General features: G+C 49.7%; 5 protein-coding genes across 5 annotated transcripts, besides 2 other annotated features; all 5 read right to left on the bottom strand.

The window, feature by feature from the left end:
* Positions 1-613: 613 nt before the first annotated feature.
* Positions 614-652: a sequence feature (CT-rich).
* Positions 653-665: 13 nt separating this feature from the next.
* Tb10.70.5860 (hypothetical protein, conserved) lies at positions 666-4883 on the bottom strand (the record flags this gene model as incomplete). The annotated part of the gene is made up of 1 exon (XM_817359.1): positions 666-4883. The coding sequence occupies one exon, from the start codon at positions 4881-4883 to the stop codon at positions 666-668; it is 4218 nt and encodes a 1405-aa protein (XP_822452.1).
* A 375-nt stretch (positions 4884-5258) lies between these two features.
* Positions 5259-7505, bottom strand: Tb10.70.5870 (hypothetical protein, conserved; the record flags this gene model as incomplete). Its single annotated transcript, XM_817358.1, has 1 exon — positions 5259-7505. The coding sequence occupies one exon, from the start codon at positions 7503-7505 to the stop codon at positions 5259-5261; it is 2247 nt and encodes a 748-aa protein (XP_822451.1).
* Positions 7506-7842: 337 nt separating this feature from the next.
* Positions 7843-9978, bottom strand: Tb10.70.5880 (hypothetical protein, conserved; the record flags this gene model as incomplete). Its single annotated transcript, XM_817357.1, has 1 exon — positions 7843-9978. One exon carries the CDS (start codon positions 9976-9978, stop codon positions 7843-7845), a length of 2136 nt encoding a protein of 711 aa, XP_822450.1.
* A 359-nt stretch (positions 9979-10337) lies between these two features.
* Positions 10338-11375, bottom strand: Tb10.70.5890 (serine/threonine-protein kinase, putative; the record flags this gene model as incomplete). The annotated part of the gene is made up of 1 exon (XM_817356.1): positions 10338-11375. One exon carries the CDS (start codon positions 11373-11375, stop codon positions 10338-10340), a length of 1038 nt encoding a protein of 345 aa, XP_822449.1.
* A 913-nt stretch (positions 11376-12288) lies between these two features.
* Tb10.70.5900 (hypothetical protein, conserved) lies at positions 12289-14232 on the bottom strand (the record flags this gene model as incomplete). The annotated part of the gene is made up of 1 exon (XM_817355.1): positions 12289-14232. One exon carries the CDS (start codon positions 14230-14232, stop codon positions 12289-12291), a length of 1944 nt encoding a protein of 647 aa, XP_822448.1.
* Positions 14233-14585: 353 nt separating this feature from the next.
* Positions 14586-14660: a sequence feature (T-rich).
* Positions 14661-15274: the final 614 nt, after the last annotated feature.

Below are 15274 nucleotides of genomic sequence, written 5' to 3'. Positions count from 1 at the left end.
ACTTTTTTCTTGTGAGCCTACTCTGCATTTAAAGTACATTCTTCTTTACCGTCTCCCTCCATTTTGTTGTGTATTTGCGTACTTGTACTTCCGCAAGTGTATGTGGGTGTGACTCTTTCCTTCCCTCGCTTGTTCTATCATATTTTACATCAGTAAAGGCTCCTATAACACGCAGCAACTGGTTGCAGTACAAAAGACACCACATTTCTGTACAATAAATATCCAAGGAGGGATGACCATAAAATGAGGGGAAAATCATAGCAACCTTTTCTTGCACTGTTCCCTCCCCCCTCCCTACATCACCCACTCTTTTGCAATCTCTTCATAAAAATACACTACGCCCGTGCCTCTTATCTTTTCCCTCATTTCCACATGATCTCAACTTACCTTCAGTTGATGCCAAATCCACTACAAGCGTGCGTTCAATCCCTCCCCCGTCATATATTGCCATGCAAACACCTGACTGTCAAGAAAATACCACAACAACAAAAAGTTTAGCGCATGTGCACAATCAAACAAGCAAAGCACGCGATGTAAACATACGCATACATATACATATAAGGAAGAGTGGAAGTGACCCACACCAAAGCGGAAAGTCGGATCAATAAACGCCGAAGAAAAGAAAAAACTGAAGAAAGAAAAAAAGAAATAAGACCTGACACAACTCAGGCCTCCCCCGGCGGCATCAACCCGTACCCAATGCAATAATACCCCGCCCACGAACGCGGTGAGTAACGGAATGTGTCGTCCTCCAATAACCCCCGGATGGCTTGCGCAAGGAAAAGTGCCTTGTGCCAGTTTAAGTTGTCGTTACACCGATCACTCCCCTCCTCCTTCCTAGACAATGCATTCTGTTGAGTACCCGATGCAGGGAGCAGTCCAATGGAATCACGGGACAGCAACGAGCTTCGAGTGCGTTTATTGGGCGCGGACTGGTGTTGGTAAAAGCGTGAGAAGAGCATCGCTGGCACCATGTCGGGTGTGCACCACTGCGATGTAATAACGCATGGCACCCCGCTAGCGAGGAAGCCGCGGGTGAGACAAAGTACATCGTCGTGCGTGCCAACGATGCCAGAGGGTGACATATTAGCGTTGCTAAGAATCACGTGCTCAGCGAATAATTCCATGCGCGCAATATCAGAGGAACGCAACAGTTGTAAGTCGCCCTTTGTCCCCGCTATACAAATGGCACCTCCACCTGCATCCTCATTCCGAAAGCCGCTTGTGGTGGAGGCGGCGATATGAACTGTGCGACTGCGCGGCAAGTGTTCCTTCAGTTTCTCGATGTCGTGCAGGAGCACCTCGCTGCTCGTTATCTCGCTTGTCACGTAGGAATTACACTGGTGTCGGACGTGCCGCTTGTTCTGAGCAAGCGTCTGCATGACTACAGCACCTTCACTCTCTGAGCGGTGAGCATCAAGAGGAAAAAGCAAGTGCGACATCAACTGCTCGGTAGCGTCCGCCTGTTTTTGTACGAGCACCAAGTTCTGAAACAAACACCGCTGCTGCACTCGCTTCGCACTCAGCGCAGCGAGACGACACTGTGTAGCGCTGAACCCCAACTGAAAAGCAAAGTCCTCAATAACGAAATTCCCGTTCCGTGACATGAGGGCATTGAATGGGACGAGCCACAGGCCATCCGTGGGAATTATCGTTACGACACCGTTCTTTGCCAGGAGCCGCGGGTCCGACGAGCGGATATAGGCTGCAATGGGCTCGATGAAAATGTTGTAAAGCGTCTTGAGTGGTTCCACCCATGTTTTATTAGGAAGCTCCGTAATTATCTCAGGTGCATCCACCGCCTTTTCGCCCCCACAGGAGTCACCGCTGGTTCCGCCACTCCTAGCATTGTTTGCTCCCAGCCTATCAAGGGGGGCAAGCAAAAGTGACTTACGCACCCTCTGCACAAGACTGTCAACGGACAACACTTTCATTTCCTTCATCAAAGGGATCTCAATAAAACGCATGTCACCCACCTGTGGAACAATCCACGTTAGCAAACTCTCCTCCACGTCGTAGGAGCACTTTGTAGAGCTCCATTCATAACGCCTTGTCGTCAAATAATAAACCAGGGGTGAGTGAACCAGTGAAGGTGTGGCCGTGATTTGTGCAAAAGTAGGCCGAGTGCTAAAGTTCATCTCGAGCTTGTCAAAGAGCATGTCACGATACTTACAAACCAAGCCACACTCCAACACCTCCAGTGCTTCGCTGTATCGGTATTTGCATGCGAGACTCGAAACAAGGTAGTTGTAGCTGACACACTCCATCATCGACACGTATCCACGTGGCAGCAGCAACAGTAGCCTTGACAACTCATTACAGCGGGAAAACACAGCATCTGAAACTCCATCCACGTGATAACGGCCGGTGGTCACCTTGGTCAGACTATCGACTACGTTACTGCTGGAATTTGATGTTGAGTTGACACCAGTGGTATTTCCAACGAAGCTGTTCTGCTCCAGTCGTTCCCGTCTCACCACATCGCGTAGTGCACCCCAACGCGCTACGGCCGTACGAAAGTGCTCCTCCGCTGCTGGATACCGCGCACACTGCCAGTTGAGAAGTGCCCGGAAAGTGTGCCCGGCAGCGATTAGGATTGAATCACGAAGTTCTTCACCGAGAGATGTAAGCGCTGAGAACTGCGCCTCCGCCTCTTTCAGTTGGTTCGTAGCTAGGTACAAATTCCCTATCTGAGCCGCGGCAATGGCTGCGAAGAGTTTATGATTTTCGCGAAAATCGGCGCTGGACGTCATGTCCGTCCACAGTTTGATGAGCATAATACACTCATGGTAGTTGTAGCGGGAAGTGGACATCCAACTCAACGACTGTGTGTCCTCCACATCGAAACACCTCTGCGCGAGAAAGTACGAAACTGTAGTCAGCGACTCCTTCACAGAAACTTGAAGTGTATGAGAAGCAGTTCCCCCAATTCGCTCAGTGACGCGGATGGCCGCCGCCCACAACTCGACAGCCTCCTTTACCAGCAACATGCAAGCCCACTCGTTCACGTACGCCTCGGTGTGCTGTATAAGTACATCGGAGCCCGCAACGACAAAATAATCGTCACTCGTCACTTTTCGCGGCTCCGTGGTTTGTGCTTTTTCGAACATACGCAACGCAGCCTCATCAGTTTTGTGGAAAATAGCCACCTGTACATCCCGACGTGCTTTATGCATATCTGACTCCCATTTTGCGTTATTTGCCCTACGGGCAACTTCAAGAGCACGCTGAAAGGCTACGTCCGCATCTTCTAGCTTAAATTCATCTAGGAACTCGGTACCTTCACGTACTAGCATCTCATAGCTCAGTCGCTGCAAATTGTTAGAAAGCACTGCCATCCACTGTCTGTCCTTCACTGAAGTGGCAATGGACATTGCCTCCTTCCATGCCATGTACGAAGTGTCAAACTTCTGGCTTACGTACGCACGACAGCCACTGTTAAAGAGGTACTGCAATTTTTCGCCGCTTCCGAGCGTCATCCAAGCAGGACTCTCCATAAATGTGTGTACGTTGTCTTCGCTCTCCTTCTCCGTATTCGTGTTCGGAGTACCACTTTGCAACACAATTTTCCCAGTGAAATCAGGGCTATTAGAAGATGGGGAAATTGCGCTCAAATTTATGGACTTCAGCGAAGTCACCCCTCCGGCATTGCCGAATGGTACTTCGGGAGATGTTTCATCCCTTCGCAACAACACTTGCTGCTGTGGCTCACGGAAGTTCGGTGGAGGGCCGAAAGCACCATTTGATGAGCGATTTATAAGCCCCTCAGGTCGACTATTATCCGCGGAGCCTTCCTCTACATGCTGCATTTGCGGCTGAGCACCATGCTCCGTCTCCTCCTGGTTGGTGTCCACATATCCTTCAATAGCCTCCAAATCTTGGTCGAAACTGTGGTCCCCCTTACCTTCTCCGGCCTCCGTTCCCGCAGCTTCCACGTTCCAACCGAGTTGGGTGGAGGGCTCACTCCTAAAGTTACGCTCTAATAGCATCAACTCTTCACGAACGCGATTGGCTACTTTGCTCGCTTGGCTCGTATTCACTTCGCGTAGGATCATTGCCCTTTGACGGTATTCCTTCTGCAACTCTAGTCGTTGAGACTCCGGCAAACGAGACGTAATGGGAGGAATAGGTGGCCGAGCCCTCCCCTTCCTGCGTGCAAGGGGAGACTTGGTTTCACAGGAAGGTTGACCACCACCCCAGGCCCTACCAGGTTTTGGGAAAGTTGTTGAGCGCTCCACCGGTGACACTACACGGGGTGACACGGAACTCTCCACAGGAGTTGGCTCACCCTTTTTGACGCTGGGGAGTTGTCTAATCACCGGCTTCTCTGTAAACGTGTGTGTCATCTTCGTATTTGCGCTGCTCACAATAGCCATTAATTCCTTCTCGTCCATACTGGTTGGAATAAGGTGTACCGCCCCCCTCCCAATCCGATCACGGTTCGCTTTCGTTGCGGCGTAGATCTTCAACAAGAGTGCCTGAAAAACGTCCGTGTTATCAAGATCAATATGAGTGATTTTAGGGTTCTTCTCCGCAAGTGCGAGCAACTTCTTCCCACCGGTGGCCGTGATTGGATTACCGCGTAGGCTGATTGTCTGCATGCCTTTGTGTGTCATTAGCACATCACAGAGGAGTGATACGGTGTCGTTATCAGCCCCGTTCTCATCGATGTTGAGATGCATCATTGTTGGACAATAGTCCACCAGGCGAACAATCGGTCGTAAGCCTCGTGGTCCCAAGTAATTGTTACCCAGTATCAACTTTTCTAGTGGATACCTGCGCCCACAGTCGATAATGTATTGCAAAACCGCAGTATTTGGTTTACAACCTTCCTCCTTGCAGTAAGAACTGTACAGTTCACATAGATCCACCGGTTGGGCCATCTCCAAATTACTTACCTGCGACACCAACAACCAACACACAGCCCAACAACCGTATTTGACCACTACTCGCCGGACTCAATCTAATTACACTCCGTCCTGTGTTCATTTTGGGCAAGTGAAAGATAATAAGAGAAAGGAAAGCGAAGGGCACAGATGAAAACTTTCTCGTCTTAACATATTCCCAGTTTGTGCGACGCGGCACCAAGCCATCGAAAGTCTTTTAGAAAAAAAAGGTAAACAAAAACGTTAGCGATTATACGAATCACAAAAAGTTAGAATACCAAACCAAATCCTTACTAGTGAATGACGAAGAGGTAAGTTAGTAACTCATTAGATTGTCTCACACGGACGAACACGCGCACTCGCACTCCTCTCTCAAAATGCTACAGAAGACATACGTTGCAAAAGCCGCTGAACCTGGCACTGCCGTCTCGCGAGCTTCGCCCAATCATCAGGCCTATGGGAGTACATCTCTACAAGACACTTTGTCATTACTTTCCGTGTGATAAATTCTGACATGTGAAAGTTGTTTGGGTTAGCGGATGGATCATTTCGGCTCGCTGCTTCTCTAACCTCTCGTTGTTTCTCCTCATGGCTACGTTTCATCTCATTGTATATTGGCAAAAGTGCCTTGACGAGCTCTTCTTTCACCTCAAAGCTCCCAACATCGTATAGCACCTCTATCACGTACGCGGCGTACGTATTAACCACCAACCGTGGCAGAAGTGGGGAGATACGTCGCATGAAACTCAATGGGATCATCGTCTCCACCCGTTGTTGTTCTTGCTGTTGCTCACCTCCTTTCTTTCCTTGTGGATGGTGCGCGGCTCCAGCACGAAGGAACTGCTGAAATACCAAACTACCCTTCGGGTGGTATAACAATGTCTCAACATCTGAGCGACGCAAACGCTCGATTGCGTGAAGGAACACAGCTGAAGCCGCCGGCACAAAATGCATTATGTACCGTGCCAATTCAAAACCTTTGTCCTGCAATCCACCATCCACCAACAGGAATTGCGCAGCCCCTTTGGGGCAGAGTTCACGTGCCACCCGAAGCAATGCGGTTAAGACTTTTTTTTGAAATTCCGTAGAGGTAGGAAAGTACCTCACACCCTGCGACAGGTCATTGTATATCGACTGCTCCACATCCTTAGGAACCATATCTCCGACAAACCCGCCTTCCAACGGCGCCGCTTCCGCTGAACGATCTTCACTCTCCACCACAGTCGGCAAGGGGTTCGAAAAGGCACACTTACGAGTGAACACGATCAGGACCTGCACTAACTTCGGCGACGCTAAGAGCGTCCGTAAACCGATGCGCTCCAGGAGCTGCTCCCACACGCGTTCCAAATGCACGGCAGTGGGGGCGAAGAGCACAAGATCCTGTAGGGCGAAAACTGCATGACCGACGGAGCTGCCAGCTGGGTCCAGCAAATCATCGAGGGCCTCGACGACAATCGCAAGGGCTTTGTCCCAACATGTCTTTTCGTGCGCCAACTCATCGGGGTTTGGGGGTTCTTCGGCGGCAACGTCGCGTAACATTTTAATAAAACGCTTTCCACTTCCCGACGAAGTCGGTGCAGTTCCGGAGCACTGGTAGCTTGAGAACGAATCGTAATCCTTCAGCACCGATGCTGGTACAGGGACTCTTAAGTAAGCTTGGAAAAGATGGCAACCCAGCGGATCCATAAGAAGCTGTCTCAACAACTGTGAACCGTCGTTGTGAATGACCTCCAAGCGTTGTCGCACACTTGCATCCAGTTTCGTCTCTCGTTCACACACACGAAGAAGACTCTGAACGACGAAACTTGCAGTTGGAGTTTTCGCCACCTGAAGCCAAATATTCGCCACTCCATCGCCGCAGCTAACACCAAACGTCGGTTCAACGACACACATAAGGGCGGTACCAAGAGTATCAAGTTGTGCGTAGAATTTTACACCGTGTGGCAGGGACGATGCAGTGCCTGTAGAGTTCCAAAAACCACCAAGAAATAATATGATTGACCTTACGGCACGCGCGGCAGCGTCGTGTAGCAGCACCTCTCCTGCTCGCTCCGCGAGTTCTTCGACAACACACGTTATGAGGGTTGACGCACTGGGCACACCGTTACTGGAAGCACCTCCCTCCTCCATCTCCGCTGAGAATGCGCTGCTGTCGGTTCTGCGAAATACACTAACACCTCGCACAATGCTGGCAATTATTGCTTCTAGCGTGCGACTTGCCGTTGGGGAGGCTGCAAGGTCGTACACGTGGCCGAGAAGTATGTATAATAATGACTTGCAGTGTAGCAATTGTGAGCTGGCCAGAGCAGCTTCAATGGTACGGCAGACGGTACCGTTTCGAAGTAGGTGAAGCGAGGTGTCGGCACGCAGAAGTTTGATTAGCTCAACGAAAAACCCATCGACGAAGGCAACTAAAGTCTCCGCTGACTGCTCCTCAAGAGCACGATGAACCGATGTGAAGTAGGCGAGAGTGCGCTCCTTCTCCTTCTTCTCCTGCCGCTCCTGCCGTCGCCTCTGGAGTTTTACATTGGGCGGTAGATCACTGTAGCGGACGGCATGTTGGTGGTAGTGGTCACCGCTTTCTTCATCCCAGCGCTCGCGCTTATACCCGTTCGACATGGTTTAAAATACCAGTGCGCGAGGAAGGTGGCCCGATTCTGTAACAAGCCTATACAACAAAAAAATAATAATGATGATATTGATGTGTATATACATGCATACGCAGGAGCCGCCGCAAAACGTTGTACACGAAGCACACAAAAAGCAAAAACTGGCAATGCGCTACAGTACGCACAGGTGTAACCCAATAGAGCTTTGTTGTGGACGCTAACCACACCCCTACGTGTAGCGAAGTCCTACACTCGCCCCTCACTTAAAGGATAACTTTCGTTCCCAGGAATCAGCACAAACCTCAGGGCATAACCTGTGGGTACAATAAAACCACTTCCCACGCCCTTCAAACGTGGACAGTTATTCCCTTACGCCGCAACAGGGAGTACTCACTACATACCGCAACCTCGGCTCCGCTTCTAGGCGAGAGGGTACCATGCAGTCCTACGAAGACAAGTGATGGCAGCGTAGACAGCTTCCCAAGGAGGGAAACAACCACAGGCACACTAGTTACCTGATTCCCGTCCAAAAACAGACGCTCCAACGAACACATAAAGGGCACCACATCGGCGAGCGCTCCAAAACCGTCATCACCAATACGGCAATGCGACACATGAAGTTCTCTTAGTGCGCCAAGCGATCTCAGCGGCGGTTCTCCAACCATTTCCGACACAGAGTCCGACAATCCATCCGCGAGAACCGCGATCCCTACGTTTCCCAAACCAGTACACGACACATCCAGTACTTCCAGGGCTTCAGAAGCACAATGCAGCAGTCTGCCGAGGGCCTCTATGCCTTCCACGTGGGTGAACAACGGATTGGAGCTAAGGTTAAGATGCGTCAAACGGCACCTTTGTAATGCAGCGGTCAAAGACAGAAATGCGGTGTCCGTGAGGGAGCAACCTGAGGCTGAAAAACTACGCAGTTCGGCGCAGGAGGCCAGTGCTGAGCCGAGTCGTTCAAATGGCGCGGCTCCAATGAAAGTTGAATTGAACTTCTTCTCTTCATTAGCTGGTCCTGTCCCCTTGTGTCGCTGGCGACCCTCAAGTGCATCCCGGCGGTCGACCTCGAACGATGTGAGTGCCTTTATGTCCGCACTGCCGATACCGCTGCGCATCGAGTCGAATGCAAAAAGATGCACGCCCCCTCCTGTAGTACCAGTAACATCTGAGGTGTCCAGCAGACGCAGATCATTGCGATCAAGTACCAACTCTTGTAGTGCTTTTGAAGAAAGAAGCGCGATACATAGAGACGGTAGGCACCTTACTGTTAACCGGCAACGAGTAACATCAAATCGCTGCAACTTCGGCCAACCCTCGAAGTGCCGCAATACCTCAAGAAGCCCCTCATCTTTGAGCAGATTAGAATGAAAGCTGAGCACTCTTAATTCAGTTCCTTCTCTGACAGCGGAGCAGATGGCTGCAGCACCTTTCTCTGTGATCCGATTGTGTCTCAAATATATTTCCTCAATCCACCTGCAACGCATACAAACCGTGGCGAGGACAAATGCACCCTCATCATCGATACCGTTGCTACTAAGATTCAGAACCTTTAAACCGAAAGAACTATTGGATGGTAGCGGATGCGGGTCACCCAAATCATTTTGCATCAACCCAAGTGCCCAAGTTGATAAACCGCACCCAGCGAGGTTTAACTGTTGTAAGTTGTGCCATCCACCAATTGAAACCCTAAGCGATACCAGTAACTTTTGTATTTGCACATCATTCAGGCAAATACCGCTGAGGTCCAACACCTCCAGGCGTGGCATTCCCATTAAAGTGTCATGAAGAAACGAATCACAGCGAAGCAGCGATGCGCTGCCGCTAAGCGATAATTGTCGCAACCCACGGCATGAATTCAAAATAGCAGCATTCAATACCAAGGTTTCTTCGTCGCTTGTACTGGACATCACCAAGTGCTCCAGCGACAAGGACTCAAGTGCAGACGCGGATAGAAGAGTAGCAAGTGCGGTAGGCACACGCTGCTGTCGCCCCCACTGTAAGCCACTGCGGATGTCATGTGTAATCATGGCAACACGCAATTCAGCTAGTCGGCCGGCCACGCCCGCAGCACTTTGGAGTAGAGTCGCGAGCATTCGCTCATTTTGCACAAAAGCTACATTGTGGAGAGTTAAATCAAGTGTGCGAAGCGCGGGGAGCTGTGCTCCGCGTAAGAACCGAATAGCGACCTCCACCGCTTCCGGAGAGTTTATTGTCAGTGAGAGTCGCTTGACGGTGAGTGCTGACTCTGAGAGAGCGACACTGCAGCTGCGGAGGACATCGTCAGGTACGTCCTCCCCTTGAGTGGAAGGACGCTTCGGTAGAAATGAAAAATCTAAATTCCATACCGACTCCTTCGGCCCTTGGCGGCGTATGGTTTCTACAAGTGCTTCAGGTGTGGGGTAGGAGGGCCCCGGTTGTGGGCTCCAACACCAGCGGTACGAAAGGGCTCCACTGAGACTTTTCCTAAAAACTCGGCGCATAGGTGCACAGTTCCCTTCACACACCTTTCTTGCCACCTTCAGGGTTACGTTTGCCTCTAGAAGTTACGTTTGTTTGTTTGTTTGTATTTTTCAGAGGAGGGGAAGGCATAATCTTTAAATAAATATCCAGATATTATTAGAAAACGAGGTGACAGTGCGCGACCAACACGTGTCGAAGCGCAACAAAAGCATCGGTAGAAGCTGAAACCGTAGTTTTCTGTAGAATCTTTTTTTTTTTGAAGTGTGATGTACCGACTCAGCACACCCCAATATCTATGGCGTTCCGTGCTTCCGATTTCTATGGGATAATAGTCATGATAACATGTTCCATAAAGAGGGAATCCCTTTGGGTTCTTCACTTACGGCATCCTCAGAAAGGGGTGCTCAAGCACCTCCCTCACAGTCAGTCTGGTTTTTGTGTTGACGCGCAGCATGTTGCGTACCAGGTCAGTTGCTAATGGATCAGAAACATGTGCTAGAACAGGATGCTTCAGCAACAACTCGTCTGCATTACAAATGCGCTCCATCAAAAGCTCATCATCACCACCATCACGAACGGCGGTGTCACTACTAGACTCATAGGGGTTATCCCTTTCCTCTTCAAATGGAAAGCGACAGGTTAACAGCACAAAGAGCAAAACACCCAATGCCCACACATCCACCAACTTCCCATCATACGGCAGGCCCATCACAACTTCGGGGGCAGCGTAGTGTCGCGATGCACAACATACCTTCAGTGGGTTATTTTTTACCTCCTTGCCCTCATTTGTGGAAATGACGGCACACGCCCCCAAGTTGCTGAGTTTTGCGCGGTTACAGTTGTCTAGCAATATGCTCTCCAGCTTTATGCCACGATGAGCCACACCGCATCTCGTGTGGAGATGATCCACCCCACTCATCACGTCTCGCATCACACTCTTCACAAATCCCATTGACAAACCTAGTGGGGGTTCAAATCCTGACTTGGTGGTGACTGCCTCGCGGCAATGAGTTTCCACCCAAGAAAGCAACTCACCTCCTGCACAATACTCCTCAACGACAAAAAGATCTGTTCTTGAAAAAAAGGGCTGCATAATTCGTACAATGCAGGGGTGCTGAGCCTTGCAGCCCACAAGAACGGACCTCTCAATGCGGTCGCGGAGTGTTGCATCCCTGCGCAGCCGCTCCAATGCATAAACTCGGATGTGCACCCACTCCTTGGTCTCTTCAGACTGAGCCACCAGTGTCACGTGCGTGTCGCTGGATGATGTCTGTTGCACGTGGGTGAAACCCTTAAGGAAAATTTCTCGAACAGTTTCATCGTGGCTTTTTCTGCCGACACCCCCCACTATGTCGGAGGTATCTAACCGTATGCCAAAATAAGGAATGTTGGGAAGTTCGACCGTGCAGTCTACCATGTGACCACTACTATTCGACTCCGAAGATAAAGTTAACTCTTTTCAAGGAACGTGTACTCAATCCTTTTTGCGTCTACGCGTAGATATTGGCCCAAGCCAACGAAAGTATATTTTACACCACGATATTCCTCACAGTACAAGAATAGTGGCAAGTGAGTAGCACAAGAAAAGGCTGAAGAGAAAAGAGGACAGCATGAAGTCTTCCCTCCCACGCAAAGACCACACCTAATCTGGTCCCCGGTTAAACGAAACAAATTAATTACCGACACAACAAATCCGCATGTAACAATCACACGTGTGACGGACGAACCGTCACCACGGGTGATGTGAAAAGGAAGAACGTGTATGAAGAAGGAAAAACTCTTCTGAGGGTCGATTCGATAATATTAGAGACTTCATAACACATGAAACAAGCATCAACCCCTAGTGCGTGCCACACGCTTGGCACGACTGGGATCTTGAACGTGACGAGAGTCTTGTGAAATGGGTCTCTTTTCTGCTTCTCCATTACTAATTCAATGGCACGGGGACGCCCTACTGACCAGAAGTGCATCCCCGTGCCATTGAAAAGTCTGAAAATAACGACAAAGTGAAAAAGGGGTGTAGACGTGTGGTAATGACGACAGATTGGTGTAAAATACTATGCGCAATGGCATCACCCACGCTGAGGCATTTTACACAACACCGGTTATGCCAATAGATACTTTTGAGAAAAATTCGTACGGCACAGCATTTACCAACAACACATCCAGAAAACTGACACTCATGTGGGTTGCAAGTAACCGACTAAAAATAAGAAAATTTGGTGGTGATAGGTAGAAAATGAACGCTTGTACCCCTTCCCTTACCCCTTGCAATCACTCTTGCATTGAAGAAACAACTACACACATCGAGGTATCACACCTTCTTATCCCTATCCCATCTCCTTACGCCCGCGGCGCCGCTCTGGAAGCCTCACTTCCGCGCGGGAACCGCTTGCAGGAGGGGTGAAGACGTTCTTCTTCGACGTTCCCACGACAAAATCTGCCGGGCTGTCCTTCATGTCCAACAATGAGAGGTGACGTGGCTGCATATTAATCATCTCCTCCAACAGCGTAATCTCTTCTACAGTGGGACCGGGTGTCCGGGAGCGCAGTTCATCCAGTCGCTGCTGTAGTCGACGCCTCGTAAAAGGCATCACATAGCTGTCCTTCTCAAGCAGTGTAGCCCACACCTCACGCAAAGCTGACATGCGAGTATCTGGTTCTTCAGCCATGGCGGCCCCAATAAGTGACTCCTGCAGCACGATAGGCGAGACACGCTGTTCCTTTTTCTTCCAGCCTCTCAGTGTTGCGGCTACATCTTCTGGTAACTGGTGACGGAGCAAACGCATGTAAGTGGCGCGGAGGAAGTCATCCATCCTAGAATGGTCGTAGTGCTCGTCCAGAAGGCGCCGTGCCTCAAGCGCCCGAGGAGAGTACATACAACACAGCAAGAAACCGCGCCACTCCACCGCACCCCATTCAATAGACCGACCTTGGGACATGTTCCATAAGTTGAACGCCACCTCACTCCAGTCTTGATTCTGTGGGAGCGCAGTGTTTTCATCCAGCTCACCTTTACGCCGCCTAGCATCCATCAATGCAGGGCAGTTGCGCTGATGATCAGGTGTTTGCTGCCACACGTAAACATTAACGTTTCGATGGTTATACGGTTCGCCGCAGACTGGGCACGGCCTGCCACCCCCAGACCTCGAATAATAAAACATCAACCGGCTCATGTCTGGGGTCGCAATGACACACTGAGGGAGTGATGCTCGCCAGCGCATAAATAACTCGGGGACGTTCGGGTAGTTAAGTGCGCAGGCGAGCTGCATAAGTTTCGCTGTACTGCTTTCGGCAATTCCGATTCCGTACCCCTCGGCATCCTCCATAACGGCTATCATTTTTTCGACATTGTCTGCTGCGAAGTAGTAGTCAATCAATCGATACATCACGCTGAAATTTGGATGCGAGGGAATATCCTCGGATAGCATCTCTAGAAGTTCTTCCACAACGGCATCACACTGCAACACACACTCATCAAAGTCTACACATCTCTCACTGGTTATCACCCACTCCACGACCACACCATCACGCTTGGAGAAGTTCTCGGGGAAAACTGACCGGTAAATGTTCTGGCGGTCAAAGAAACTCACAATCATGGTGAGAAGAAACACTATACGAGTGTACAAAACGTGGTCAAAGACAAGGCGGTCCTCCCTGCATATGCGAACAAGTTCACGTATGTGTGATATGCCCTCCGTCACAAGCAAAGGTGAGCGTCCTTCTGTTTGAAAATGACTCGAGAGCCATTGCTTTATTAGCGTGAACCCCTCAGCTGCGAACGTCCTTGTCAGCAGAAACCCTAAACGACGGAACCTATCCACACATTCAAACCACTCATGTAAACACTGCGTGCGGGGTGCACCGGCAGTCAACGCCTGTAACACCGCTACGCGATAACCGTGGCCATTCAAAACATCGTAACACAGTGGGTTACGATACACAACCGTTTCCAAAATGTGACGCACCTCCTTCGCATTTTTACACCCCTTCAGTAATTCCTTGACATCATCGGAACCAGTGAGTGGAACGGTGTCACGCAAGAGAGACAGGACAGCAGTCATATTGTCCTCAGTCCGTTGTTTCTGATGAGGGAGCGATTCCTCCTCCTCCCTTTCAAAAGCGTTGTCAGAAAACAAGGAGCCCGATCCGCTGAGTCGCTTAGGGGAGAGATGCAAACTCCTACCAGCTGAGAAAAGAAGCATCCTACGACATGCTGTGCCGAGGTACGGTGAGGCCGCAGTTGTAAGTAAGCAAGTGGCTGCAGGGCGCATTACGCCCCTTTTCTCCTTTCTTCCTTATTTCGTTACCACTCTCACTTTTGCTTTCACCCTATTGCACACACGGCTGCACAAGTGTTGCAGGGAGAGGGGTCAGTGAAGAGATCAGAAAAAAGGAGAGGAATTGAGGGGAGAATCGTACATCCGAAGGCAACAGAAAAAAAAAAGTAGAAGGCAAAAAAGAGGAAGGGGGTGAGGAATGCAAAACAACAGTTCGTTAGAGGCGTTTCACACACATACAATCCCAGAGGCTTCTCTCCTCCTTCCCTACCTCCTCTCCGGTAGCATTTTATTCTTTGCAGCAAAGTTCCCCTGTCCGCTGTAAAACGACTACGAGGAATTTGAGCAAAAAAGAAAAGAAAGGGGAAAAGTAAAAAAGTAAAGAGGAGAAGAGAAGACAAGGCGAAAGCCAAAAAAAAAAACAGGATAAACCGATGGAACCACAGATGCCAACCAACTAGGCTCTGCTGTATCAAATGACCCATTTCAAACTCGGGCCCAGACCTCCCTCCTCAACTTTTGCTCCACAAAAGCGGTCAGGATTGGGGTCTAACACTGCACAAATCACCCACAGCTGGAATATAATGGACAATAATCAGACGAAGAAACTATATAGGAGTAACACATATAAACATACACGTAAGTAATATATATATATTATATGAAAAGGGAAAAAACATCAACATTAGGCCGGACGACGTCCCGACATGGTTTAAAGCGTAACATCTAACGCTCCGCAGAGGAAAAAAAAATCACTGCTCCGCTTAATACGCTTGAAGGAGCAACACAAAAGTAAAGCAAACATAGCATGGAAGCCACGGCAATTGTAAAAGGTCGGTGCCTTCGCCTTCTCACCCACCTTTCCTTCTGGTTAGCTGGTGTCCCGCGTCACCTCACCTTACCTCTACCATACCTTTCTTTTCATATATATATATATATATCCGTTATCCACTACCTCAACTACAACCAGTGTTTTGTTGTCTACACTGTTTAAAACACACTTTTGCTCATCTTCATCCTCAATCCTCTCACTGCT

Source organism: Trypanosoma brucei, chromosome 10 (assembly GCF_000002445.2).
Source record: "Trypanosoma brucei brucei TREU927 chromosome 10, whole genome shotgun sequence".
Taxonomy (NCBI): domain Eukaryota; phylum Euglenozoa; class Kinetoplastea; order Trypanosomatida; family Trypanosomatidae; genus Trypanosoma; species Trypanosoma brucei.
The sequence above is the reverse complement of the archived record's forward strand: the minus strand, read 5'-3'. Positions and strand labels throughout refer to the sequence as shown.